This window comes from Peromyscus leucopus, chromosome 9 (genome assembly GCF_004664715.2).
Source record: "Peromyscus leucopus breed LL Stock chromosome 9, UCI_PerLeu_2.1, whole genome shotgun sequence".
Taxonomy (NCBI): domain Eukaryota; kingdom Metazoa; phylum Chordata; class Mammalia; order Rodentia; family Cricetidae; genus Peromyscus; species Peromyscus leucopus.
Genome location: NC_051070.1, coordinates 78,411,045 through 78,424,916, shown reverse-complemented (window position 1 = coordinate 78,424,916; position 13,872 = coordinate 78,411,045). Strand labels below are relative to the sequence as shown.

General features: G+C 38.5%; 2 protein-coding genes across 3 annotated transcripts in view; one reads left to right on the top strand and one right to left on the bottom strand.

Annotated features, from left to right (window-relative positions):
* Gpr137c (G protein-coupled receptor 137C) overlaps window positions 1-3,259 on the top strand; it is a 61,542-nt gene extending 58,283 nt beyond the window's left edge. Inside the window, exons 6-7 of the mRNA XM_028873619.1 lie at window positions 103-221; window positions 1,049-3,259. Of these exons, the coding sequence (XP_028729452.1) occupies window positions 103-221; window positions 1,049-1,226 (297 nt within the window). The 3' untranslated portion in view covers window positions 1,227-3,259. The remainder of the gene's footprint in view (window positions 1-102; window positions 222-1,048) is intronic.
* A 998-nt stretch (window positions 3,260-4,257) lies between these two features.
* The window catches only part of Ero1a (endoplasmic reticulum oxidoreductase 1 alpha), a 38,179-nt gene continuing 28,564 nt past the window's right edge, over window positions 4,258-13,872 (bottom strand). For both annotated transcript variants that reach the window (XM_028873617.2, XM_028873618.2), the window contains exons 14-16: window positions 9,297-9,383; window positions 9,084-9,217; window positions 4,258-7,240 (exon numbers count right to left, since the gene is read on the bottom strand). In XM_028873617.2, the coding sequence (XP_028729450.1) occupies window positions 7,180-7,240; window positions 9,084-9,217; window positions 9,297-9,383 (282 nt within the window). In that variant the 3' untranslated portion in view covers window positions 4,258-7,179. The remainder of the gene's footprint in view (window positions 7,241-9,083; window positions 9,218-9,296; window positions 9,384-13,872) is intronic.

Below are 13,872 nucleotides of genomic sequence, written 5' to 3'. Positions count from 1 at the left end.
ATAGAATATTTAGCCTGAGTTTCTGTTTTGAGTAAGGCTGAGGCTCAAACTCACAGACCCTAGTCTCCGGCCTTCACCCGGTCTCTGACATTGCATCCACAGGCACCTGCTGGCATGGGAAGCAGCCACAGCTACAGCTCCAGAGCTTTCTTTTTCGACAATCCAAGACGGTATGACAGTGACGATGACCTGCCAAGACTGGGGAGCTCTCGAGAAGGAAGGTAGATGTAGTCACTTAGCTGAATTAGTGTTGAAATAAACTGAAAAAAAAAAAAAAAAAAAAACTCTGAGCTTTAACCCACCCACCAAACAGGTGATTTGGCACATGATCATGAACTACTGTGCCTTAACCCACTAGATCGTTAACCAGGTGATACAACATGCTCTATAAACAACTGTCAGCTGACCTGAAGCCAGTCTATCACCCTGTCTTTAAAAAATGTTGGAGTAAAGTGGGGCCAGACCATCTCCCTTCTTGGTTCAGAGTGAGAGAGCGTGCACAGAGTCAGGGCCCAAAGGGTCGCCGTATACTGTGTGTTTGCTTCCTTGTCCTAGTGTGATTCCAGGTCAAAAAAGAACAGTCTGCCCACACCCTCTTGTTCCAAAACCATCAGAGAGCCTTGTCATACACCGACAGCAATCTTCCCGCTTGCTTCCTTTTCAGTACCTCTAACTTCACCTGGACACGTCATTTAAGCTGGCCCTCCTCCATGAAGTAGGGATGGCAGCAGAGCCTGTCTCACAGGTTGTGATGAGGACCAGAGGAGCCACATGTACATGCAGATGTGTCAGAGCAAAGCATAACACACAGATTATTACAGCCAGACACACTCTGCCACTTCTCAGAGTCATAGCCTTCTTGGGAGGTGTGTCACAAGTCAGAAATATCAGGTAGAAGCCATCAGACTGTGGAGAAAGTCGGTGTTAGTTTGCACATTTACTGTACTATATTTCTGTGTTGTGAAATTCTCTGGAAATGTTAAAAATGCCAGTGTGACTCCTAATCACAGCCCTCTGACTTTTTTGCCTTCTATTTTTGCTGTTGCAGTTTATCGAACTCGCAGAGTTTGGGCTGGTACGGCACCATGGCAGGGTGTGGCAGCAGCACCTTCCCGGTCACCCCCCCACTGAATGGACCTGTAACGGACACTGCTCCTTTGCTCTTCACGTGCAGTCATTTAGATATGAGGAATCACCATAGCTTGTATGTAACTCCACAAAACTGAGGGCTTCCCCACAGCAGGAGTCTTGAACTGTTTTCCATGAATGTGTATGTGTATTCAACATCTTTAAAAGCATCTACATCAACATTGCATCATCTATTGCAACTAGCAAAATCTGGAAATACAGCTGTGTTTCGTGGAGAACCTCAAAACACAGCTGTTTGTTTTGACCTCTGCATAGTGAAATTCAAAGTTTGGAGGAGAGATTAGATGCTAAGGTACTCGATGACCTCAGAACCTCCTAACTTTGAATGTCCAACGCACATTTGCATATTTGCACTTTTACCTATGTTCAGAAAGAATACTCTGCAGTCCCCAAAGCCACACTTGAGTATTCACGCCAGAATATTATTGTATACCAGATCGGAAGGCAGTTTTTCCACAAGAATCAAAACCTAGAAATTCAAAGGTGCACTCTACATGGAACCCTTACCCAATTACAGCTTTAAAGTATGATCAGTGCACAGAGTTAAGGCTTAAAAGTGTATCATTCTTTTTAAAAATATGCAACATAGAAGACAGTTTTTTAAAGCATGCTTTGAAAAAATGTCAATTGAAATTACTCCATTCTTTTAAACAAGTGATAGTGGAAACCCTTCATGGTGCTGCTGGCTGGCAGTATTCTTTGGAAAGCCAGAGGAGTCTCTTCAAGAGGAACAATAAGCCAGTGGAGACTGTGTGGCTTTGAGTAGGACTGGTCACGTGGCTATTTTGTATGGCTAAGGTGAGTAGCAGTTGAAGCATGATTCTTCCAGAAGCAATAGTGACTTTTGCATAGGGAGTTGCAGTAGAACTTCTTGGGACTAACTAAACAAGTTTACAGATGCATTGAGGGATTGTTCATTAAAGAAGTGCTAGGTTAAAAACGGTATGCTTTCAAACGGTATTCAGTTTATCTGAAAGAGATGGAGCACATCCCACCTACTGAGTCAAGATTGTCCTCAGGTAAATTAAATCATGAGACATTTTGCAGTGAGCTAAAGTGCAATACTTTATAAAATGTATAATCCCGCCTTTATTTTTCACATTTTATACCTTGTATATGGGCTAAGCCAGATTAAATGAATTCCAATCAATTCCAGCACTGGATGAGCAAACGAGAGAAGAGTAAGAGGTTAACATTGGGACAGTTTAGGATGTCATTAAAACTGTCTTAAACATGCTGTAAGCGGTGTGCTTGTGCACGCATGTGTATTCAAGCACACAACAGTAGGCCAAGATAACACAATTTAAAAATGCACTTTCTACCTGTGTCTATATGGAAAGCAGATGCTGAATACCTCAGATTCCGAGGGGACAGGCAGCTTAGGTGTCACACAGGTGAAGACCCCACACAGGATCTGCCAGCTGCTTTGGAACTGGGACGAACACAGCTGCCCTCTTCTGTCTACTGTGACTAGAAACTGTCTTATTTGTACTCATACCTAAAATCTATCAGCTTTTTAACAACTAATGCAGCAACTTCACAAAAGTATATGTGAATCTTTAGAAACATATTGTTAATCCTTTCTATCTTTTGAGAGGATGGTACAAAGCCAAATACTTTTCTTCTTTTTATGAACAACCGATTTTAAATTCAATCAGAAGCATACTTATAAATGCACAGCATCTGTTTATAAGTTCTTACTGTAACAAATGAATCTTTTATAGTACAGAAGTTAGCCTTGGTACTATGATGACAACCTAACAATAGTCTACAACTGTGGATTTCTTTTCAGTTTTTCGGTTTCTCAGAATGCCAGGTGTTTATTTTGATGATGTTAATTAAGTATCTAACTATTGTCTTTGATATTTTTTTCTAATTAAGCCTCTCTACACAAACATCCTGGTTGACAAAGTAAACAAAGATTACTTAACTCTTTCAGATAAAGTATCTTAGTTCTTTTTGCTGCACTGGTTGACTACACTGAATTTGATATTTATTAGTTTATTATATTTATCAGTGACTCAAGTACCTAAATTCTCATTTTGCTTTGTTTTGAAACGGAGTCTCTCTGTGTAGTCCTGGCTGTCCTGGAACTCACTGTGTAGACCAGGCTGGCCTTGAACTCAGAGAATCTCCTGCCTCCACCTTCTAAGTGCTGGGATTAAAGGTTTCCGCCACCACACCTGGCCTATAAAGTTACCTAAATTCTTAACATTCGTCTCCTTATACACACTTCACAGTACATCACCAAAGAAGACATCTGCCCCAGTGTTTGCTTAAAACTTCAAACGCACTAGCAGCACTTTAAGTTCGGTCTCGGAGGGAGCTGTTCATAAGGTCAAAGGGCTCCAGTTCCCCGTCCACCTGCACTGAAGCACATGACAGCTCCAGCCCTTGCTCACAATCATTAATTAGAAAATCCAAGTTCATTGCTTAAGTGTGTAATTCTACAGTGATTAGCAATATTTGTTCTTATCATTCATTTCACTTGGGTTGCTATTAATTTTGAAACTCTTAACCACCTACTGTAGCTGATTGTAGTTTTACAGACAGTGTAATTTATAGCTAAAGTGGCTTTTTATGCATTATTGCCTTTTTATTGTTTAACAGTGTTTCTCAGCTATACAGTCAGTTTCAAACTGGTTGTAAAAGTATAGCTGTGGCCAATGAATGTATTTATTTGTTGTTTCACTAAATTATAATAAAACACTACGGTTAATGAGTGTGCTTTTATTTGGAGGTGTGTTTCCTTAGTATCATTAATGGAATCCATTCAGTCCCTTTCAGAAACCTCATTACAAATGGAATTGGCCTTTTTAGTGAATAATGAATTACATCTGGATGACAACACATATTTCAGCCTGTTTGAAATAAAGCACCATGTTTTTCAATGGTAGTGTCATTAGGTAGACATTTATTCAAACGTTAAGCTAAGAAAAATCCTCACGTAACAGTTAATAACATCTCCCTCCTCCTGAGAATCTTGTAGCTCGTCTAGTCTGCAATCCCAGCCATTCTTTCATCAAGAAGCTCCTGTGACATTGCCTCCTCCCTTAAACTTGTTTCCGAAGTAGATGACACTCAAGACTGACCAAGACCACACCAGAGTTCAAATTATTTTCATCTTTATTGCCCACCCCAAAGTCTACTGGCCCTTGCCGTAAGCAAAGGCAGTGAGGGTACTTGCAGTGAGGCTCAGCTGTCACTGTGAAGCAATTAATTCGACAAACATTTATTAAATGCTCATATGCCAAACATTATGCTACAGAGATGCCAAAATTAATAGTCTCTTTTCCTGCCCCTGGGGAGCTCACATTCTAGGAAAGGACACTTTAAAAAAGGAAAACATACAGTACAGTAAGTGATTCAGTAGAGGTAGGTTGCAGTTACAGTGGTGCCCATGGGAAGGGGACAGGTGTGATTTCAAAACTGCACGGAACTTCCCAGGTGGGAAAGAAGCCTGGGTTTCTCAATGCCAATACGGTGTCTACCATGGTTTGGAGGGAGATCCAGCTCTGGACTTTTTTAACCCGCTTATCAGAACAGAGTGGCAAAGACAAGAAAAGGATCTTGGACACCAAGTAAAAGCTCTCACCAGAAAGCTCGTAAAATCGTCAGTGGGTGTTAGGTTGAATGCTTCTAGAAAGCCCAATCTGGTGATGTGGGCCACAGAGATGAAGAAATAGACATGGGCAGTCCTTTGGGTAACAGTAACAAAAATGAGAGAGAATGATAGAAAGACGGGAGTAAAGTCAGCAGAACTCAGACCCCAACAGTTAGGAGGAAGAGGAATGAACTATAAAATCTTGTACAGAACAATGGCTCTGAAATTAACCAGGTAAGGAGCAGACACAGGAGTGGGTGTGGGGAGACTTGAGTGAGTCCAGCAGGAAAACGCACCAAGTCTGAGCTAAAGTCTGTTGGGCCTCGCTGGATGGAAATGACCCAGAGTGAAGCACAGTGACTGGGAACAGGAAGTCTGAGGATGACATTCAGGGTACAAGAGGAGACCAGAGGAAAGACATCCAGGAGCAAACCAGACACAAGCACACAATGGAGCAGGGACTTGGAGGAAGAGATTGTCAAGATGTCAAATGCAGGAAAAGTTCAAATCAAGAAACAGCTTGCTGTGTGTTAACTGCAGACTTAGAGCTAAGCTGTCCGACCACATTTGGAAGGACAGAGGACACAGGGCCAAGCAAGTGGAGGCAGCAAGTGAAAGCAGTGAGGTTTTCAAGAACTCTGGCTGCTGAAATACCTTGTACATGGTAATCGCTTAGTACTATGAATCCCCAAGAAAACAGATTTAACTAGTGGGTTGACACCTTTCATTTGTTACCTTATTCAAATGAAGGGGGGAAATGAGAAAGGAAAAGAGGACACACTGTTAAACATAGTTCTATGATCATTCACATAAAGTATACTAAATACATACTTACACATTCAATCAACAAATACTAGACACCAACTATATGCTTGGCACTGGACCAGATCTTAGGGACAGAGAACATACACAGCAGTGTAAAGTGACATTTCTGTCCATTACATATAGAAATTCTGCTTTTCTTATGTGACATCCCAACATGCCCTAACTGCTCAGACTTTATATATGATATAAAGGGGCATAATTTTGAGGTCTACAGCATTTATAATTGCCATGTGATATAAATTCTTAAACCACTTCAAATATTGTTCTCAGTAAAAAGCTTCCACTAGTGAAAACCTATCCAGGTTACAGTTCCATTTTATGGAAGCAAAAGAAATCAGGTTCATGTATAAAAAACATGAATTGTATAACCTATGATTACACAGGTCAAAAAAAGCAACCAAAAAAAAGTGACTAGGACATGAGATATTTCCTTATTCTAAAGCTTATAGTAGTTTAGCTCAGATTAGTAAGGTTTGGTTTTTCCCTCTGAAAGAAAAACAAAAAAAATCACTTTTAGGAGATTGCTGAGCATTACCCTGAAGTATTTTGCGTTAACACATGAAGCCCATGACTAGTTTTCAAACAATAAATTAAAACAAGGTATCTATGTCTACACAGAAAATAAAGCAAGGCCTGAGGACACAGCTCCGGGGTGGAGGGCTAGCCCAGCATGCCTGAGGTGCTGGGCTCAATCCCCAGCGTGGGATAAGATGAGAGGTAAAACACATGTGAACAATCGATGAATTTGAGTAAAACAGATTTTTTTGCACTGTTTTTGAAACTTTTCTGTAAATCTGAAATTATATAAAAATAAAATTTTCCCCAAAATTCTACTATTAGGGGAAGTATTATGAGAATAAATATATCTCTTCATCTTTCTACAATGTTTAGAAATCTCCTGTGCCTTATAGTTGGTCTACTTCCCTACATACCAAAACAGCACAATCAAAATAGCCATATAACTCTAAAAGGAATGTTTCATACCAGTGTATTTTAAGGTTGCCAGAAAAACACAGGCCTCCCAGTTAAACCTGAACTTAAAACAAATGAATTACTTTTAGTATAAATACGGCCCTAATACTGCATACAACACGTTTACACTTAAGAAAACTAGCTGCTTATCTAAAACTCAAATATAACTGGGAATTCTGTAGTTTCTTTGCGAATGAGGCAAACGAAAATGCATTGGTGTTTTTAGGCTGTTGACCACGGGTTATTGGTGAGCCTCTTAGAATTTTACTACCCAACACTTGTCACAGTTATCGTAACTTTATTTTTATCACATCTTTGTAAATACAAATCTAGTTTGAGAGGCTGAAGACATCATTCACCTAGTTTTACCATATGGATTTTGGTGATCTTACCTTTGTCTAGTATTAAAATTTGTACATTATCAAAATACTACTTTTATTCACAATAATATTAAACATGAACACAATTTTTAAAAATGTCATTTACTTAAAACAATGTATTTCTCCTTTTACAAAAGCAGCTTTATAGAAATGTTTGCCTTAAGACGGCCATTGCAGTCACGCTGCTCGGAGACACTCAGCTCTCTGGCCTCCCCTGTCCAGAAACAGGCACTTTTCAAGCTGTCCTTCTCAGTGAACATTCTGTAACAAGTGCCTGAAGTTCTCTAATTCTCTCACACTTGTCGAAATCCTGTAACCAAGAAACACTTCACTTAAAAACACTTTCATAAATTTTCTGTTAATCATTTTTCAATTTCAGAGTATATAAAAATTTCAAAGTAGTTTATTTCAATAAATTGAAAGGTACACAAATCTACTTATATCCTTTAGTTTTTAATCTGGCAAGGCAAATCTACAAACACAAACTAACTTTTAATACTTCAGTATTAAAATATATACATATAAAATTATGTAAATTTAAATATCCAGAGCTATATTAAAAGTATTTAAAGCACAGCAATATTTAATATATAATACATAAGTGTTTAAGTATAAAATACTTAGATATTTTAGGTATTCATAAATGTTAATTATATTACATACATAATATGAATACAGAAATGTAGACATTAAAATAAGTATTTAAATATCCAGAAGTATAACAAGTAATATACCTTTACTTAGTACTAAATTTACAAAGATCAAAGCTATTGTTTTTTTTTAGATTTATTTATTATGTATACAGTGTTCTGCCTACATGTGTCCTTGCAGGCCAGAAGAGCAGAAGACACCAGGTTTCATTATGGGTGGTTGTAAACCACCATGTGGTTGCTGGGAATTGAACTCAGGACCTCTGGAAGAGCAGTCAGTGCCCTTAACCATTGAGCCATCTCTCCAGCCCTAATCTTTAAAGAGTAAGAGAAGCCTGTTCTGACCCAACTGTTTTCACCAATCTTTATATATAGTAAAATCTGTTCTGTATGACATTTTTGCATGCTCCCTTCTACATGCACTTTAGCTCTGCTCTCCAGTAGGATAAAAGCAGAGCACACAATTAAAGGTAACAGTCAAGTTCCTCGATGCCAGAGAAAAATTTTTAAGGCCAATTATTTCAATCCTAAAATGTTTGATATTATTTTTAGGTAAAAAATGTAGCCCTTAAATACTGAGAGGATGGGAGAATGCTGTCTCTCCTGCTAGGGTTCACTCCCCATCACTGAAGAAAGAAAACGTTTGTCAATCTCAGAATCAACATGAGCCAGCAGGAAAAGCCATCTACACTGAAAACTGTTGGTGTATCTTCCTTATCCCATGCTTTTCCTCAAATTATTTTAACAGAAAATAATTATTTCTAAAGAATTTCTAATCTTTTGTATACTGCTGAGTTCACTGAAATATTTGTGACTTTCCATAGCCTTCAAAAATAACACCAATAAAATGCTTTTAAATAATTACAATAAGCTAGCCCTGATGGCACCTGCCTTTAATCCCAGGAGGAAGGTAGAGACTGGCAAATCTCTGTGTTCAAGACCAGCCTGGTCTACATAGTAAGTTCCAGTAACCTGCCAGGGCTACATGGTAAGATCGCATCTCAAAACAGAACAAAGCAAAATACCATGTATCTTTGTGTGAATATACAAAATAATTACAATAAAATGTACAAATTTAACGGTATTCAAATCTGTCAGTAAATTAAATATGAATATAAAAATCAATAGATGGAAATAATCAAGTAGTATGTGTGTATATTCTAAAGGCATTTTATCAGATCATATAATTCTTTTTTTTAATATTTTATTTAATGTACACTGGTATTTTGTTCACATTCATGTCTTTGTGAGGGTGTTGGATCCCCTGGAAGTGAGTTACAGACAGCTGTGAGCTGCCATGTGGTTGCTGGGAATTGAACCCAGGTCCTCTGGAAGAGCAGCCAGTGCTCTTAACCACTGAGCCTTCTCTCCAGCCCCAGATCATAACATTCTATAACAAGTTAATTTTGCTAAAAAGGACACTCCTAGTTTTATCTGAAAACATACCTATTAACATCAGACTCAGGTGGCTAGCAGAAACAATTTCAGAACATTAAAACTAACCTTCCAAATGCATTAAACAAGGATACTATCTCCTGTCGGGTTAGCTGGAATTCATAACTTGGTCCACTCTCTGGCATATTTGCTATCAGTTTCTCGGAAAACAGGATCTTCAGAGCAGTGCCCAAACCCTGAGTCTAAAACAGAAAGAAGAAAAAAGGACAAATAAGGAAACCCCTCAACACAGAGTAAAGATGAAGACTGAGCAAGACTTACCTGGAGCTTTCCCCACAGTCGACACTTAAAACAACCAACACAATCCATGATTCTCGAAATATTTCTAAAATGTAGTCGGAAGTCCTCCTAAAAACAATGTAACATAATTTTATATAAGTTGTGTACTTGTGTAATCAACTAAGAATTGTTTTCTGCGTGCTCTCCATGTGCTCAGCCCTGGACACTGTGCTAAAGGGTATCAAACAAAGGCCCACGCACACAGAGCGTCTACCACATCCCAGAACCTCTCCTTACCATTCAATCTTCCCCACAAATCTAAAGCTACGCATGCTCTACCCTCATGGATTTCTTTAAAAGACTCAGAAATGTTACACAGCAGGTCTAAGCTCACACCCGAGTGACCAGCCCTGTCTCACTCCAAATCCACGCTACCAAAAAAGAAATATGTCATCAATATTGGGAGTTGTGGGATTAAATGGTATCTAACAAGGTAAAGGAAGGATTTTCTTTACTATTGATATATAAGATATAATTAATAGCCACGTATACACCACGAAATTCTAAAAAGAAATCATTACTAATATAACTGAAACTCCCTACATATCATCCCACATTTCTGTACCTATCCTCTACTACTCTGATGGATTTGGGTTGTTGTTCCATATGTTTTTATACATTCATATACATAATATATGTGCCTGTTAACACCAGATTGTTACGTTGATTGTAATAAAGCTGCTAGAATCCAATCATCTAAATGCAGTATATGTCCTTAAGGGATGAAGAAAAGGGAGCCAAGGGCATCTTCTTTTATTTGAGTCAAAATTAATAACGGATCCTCCAAGTGACTCTGTCCTGGTCTTAAGAGTAGAATCTCAAGCTACCAGTAGCTTTTTGTTTTTTTGTTTTTCAAAAACTAGATTTTATTCACCCCCTCTACCCACTGTGTGTGCATGTTCACGTGTGTGTGTGCACATGTGTGTTTATGTATACTCGTGTAAAATCAGACAACAACTTGCAAGGAGTTGGTGATGTAGGTCCTGGGATCGAACTCAGGTCGTCAGGCTTGGCTACAACCGCCTTTACCCACTGAGCCATCTCACCAGCCCTAACTACCAGGATTCAGAAGAAACTTCTATTATTTCAGTAGTCTAACCTTTTTTGTTGTTGTTGCTGTTCTGTTTTTTTGTTTTATTTTGTTTTTGTTTTTCAAGGTAAGGTTTGTCTGTGTAACAGCCCTGGCTGCTCTAGAACTCACTTTGGAGACCAGGCTGGCCTCAAACTCACAGAGATCCACCTGCCTCTGTCTCCCGAGTGCTGAGATTAAAGGAGTGCATCACCACTGCCTGGTGTCTATAATTTTTTTACTATGAGATAAATCATATAATGGACTCAACCAGATGAGCACCCCAGGTCTAAAACTAGGTGTGAGCAGAGATGGCTATCTAGTACATTCAAAGGACATTTAAATTTGCTTCAGAGGGGGATTTCCCAGAAGCTTGATTCAGCATGAGATTGCAACAGCTGTAACATGCAAAATATTTTAGTAAGACTCAAGATCTCATGCCTTTACTAGTTTTATGCAAAGGCCAAATAAATATGAATTATTCACTTTAACAGTTTTCTCCATTTGGTACTTCTGGATCAGTTCAGTAAGAGAACATCCTAATTTTAAACTTTTAAATAAAACTGCCCATGGAATAGTAATGTAGCTCCATTGACTGGTAGAGTGCTTGCCTAACATACCTAAAGCCCTGGGCTCTACCCCCATCACTACATAAACCAGGTGGTGAAGACCTATCATCTCAAAGTTGTTCTCAGCTACACAGCAAGCTTGGGACTAACCTACACTACACATGAGACCACCTCAAAAAATAACTTTTTTTTTTTTTTCATTAGTATTTACATTTATTTCATGTATGCTGTTTACACACTCATTATTGAACAAAACTGGAATGCAAACAAATGTACAAATACCATAATAAGCATTATCAAATAAAATAACTGGCACTAGTGTTATATAAGCAAGTTAATGGATGCAGTGAGGAAAATGACGGTGAAAGACTGCAGCCCGGGACATTTTCCTTTATCAAAAGAAAATGCTCAGTAGCACCATCATGGCAATACTTCAGAGCAACACCTAAGGTGGAGCATGGGACTGCTGTGAGGTCAGTCTGCTGGGAGGAGTTACGTGGGAAGGTGAGAGCCCAGCTTCCGCTTGTGTCAGCTGAGCATCCTCCATAAACAAAGCCAAAGGAAACAAAGCCATGGACCTTTTGAAGGAGCTTGGTGCAAGCTCTGCATTGCTTTGATTTCATGGTTCAAAAAGATAGACATGTTAAAAATTGAGGTTATGTAACATTAAATTTACTAAAGCCTGAGTGTGTCTTTGGTAGGCGAATACTTTTTCAGCATAGTTAATAATCACATTCACGTTTATCTATTTCCTGTATTTTTCTATATAATTCAAGGTGACTACTTTTTTTTAAACTACTCAATTTTGCTATAGACAGTTTTCATGATGATAGTAAGTTTCCTTTAGTGTTTTGAGTTTGACTTTAAAACATAAAAAAATAAAAAACTGGGCAGAAATAATCTCCCCAGAGATGAGTCTCTAGTTGCTTATCCAATACCAATAGTCAGCCCTGAACGTGTATACATACAAGTAACACTATGCAGACTAAATAGTGTGCCACGTGTGGTGTGGGAGTGACAGTAACAGAGAAAAGGAGACCATGAATTGGAGAAGGAACAAAGGGTGAGGGCCATGGAAGGGGTTAAAAGGAAAGGAGAAAATGATGGAACTATATTTTAATTTCAAAAAAAATTTTTAATTGAAAAAATATCACACTTTTTACTACTACAGGGGAAGGGGCTCCTGAAGACCAACTCCTCCCTGAGGGACTACTGACAATTAGTAGCTGTTCTAGAGGTCTACAGAATCCAACTGCAGACAAATTATCTAGAGAGAATAAGTGGTTCATTCATATGCTCCATAACATCCAAATGTATGTAAGCAGGAAGGGCCAGTATCACACGTTTTCCTTACAGAATGGTACTGAATGCAAAGTGGGTTGACAATTACATCTTCACAATCAAAAGATACAAAAAACAGACTCCTGTAGAAAGAGCTTGAAAATATTTTGCTTTTAAGAGGCCATCATACTTGCAAAGCTATAAGCCTCTATTGTAAAAGATTATGCCTGCTTTTTCTAAGTTCATTGTTGGAATCGATGTAATTCAAATATCTGAACACAGCGTTTCTTGAGTAACTCTTTGCATGATATGTACAGAGAGTGTGTATGGTTGCTTAAAATAGAGAAGTTAACATAATTAACATAAAATTAAAGCCAACCACATAAAATAGCGTGAGTATCTCCTACCTAGGTAAACTTAGGATGCTAGAAATTTACTAGATTAGGAGAAAATCATTATAGTTTCCAAAAACAAAAACATGTCTAATAATCTGGATATATACCAAAATTATCTCAGATCAGAAAAATATGCAATCCTTAAAATAATCAGAAATTAAATTATTAAGACAGATTCTCTTGTCCTGTTGCTCAGGCAGGCATTGGACTCCTGGACTCCAACTGTCCCCCTGCCTCACCTCTCAGCTAGTCAGGAACTACAGGAACACGCTGACACACCCAATTTCTCATCATGTATTATGGTCATTTGGCAGAATGATTAAAATTAACTCACCGGTTCTTGCCAAAATTCTCAAATGCTTCATAAACCTTCAGACCCTATTTTGTTCCAAACACTAGTAATTATTTCTACCCATACACAGAGACTGTAAGGGAGTCATAAGAAAAACTTTTAATTTGGTTTTTCAAGACAGGGTTTCTCTGTGTAGCCCTGGATGTCCCAGAACTCACTCTGCACACCAGGCTGGCCTCGAACTCACAAAGATCCTCCTGCCTCTGCCTCCAAAGTGCTAGGATTAATGGCGTACACCACCACCACCCAGCAAAATGTTTTTATAAATAATGTTCAAATCTATGTCTACCAGGAAGCTTTTTAAAGTAAATCTGCTATAAAAGTTTTTTTCAATTTTCCTATGAGTTTTTTTTCTATAAGAACTATACATAAACTTCAAAGCACATAAAGGCCAAGTGTTCTGGAATTTGGATCAAATTAAAACACTGTGAGAAATATTTCTAATTTGTACAGTCTAAAAAGAGCTGATGCCAAAACACCCTCCAACAAAACAAACCAGCAAGTGAACTAAAAATATGGAGTATACTGAATACAGTACAGAAAAGAAGTCTTTTGGTTTGGTTTGGTTTGTTTGGTTTTTCGAGACAGGGTTTCTCTGTGTAACAGTCCTGGCTGTCCTGGAATTCACTTTGTAGACCAGGCCAGAAAAATCTTACTGTGGCATCTCCCCTCACTCTCCAGTTCCTGGAAGCTGTGGGGTTACATAACCACTAAGTCCGTTTCTGTGGCTAGACCAAGCTGAGGAAGACAGAGGCAGCAATCCAGAACAGCTGATCTCAACGCACACACAAGAAAGAACTTCCTTTGCAAGTTGATTGCATTGGCTTCTTCCATCATGATGACAGACAGTGTTACATATATATCAACCCACTGAGCTCTAAGTCAAGATGCA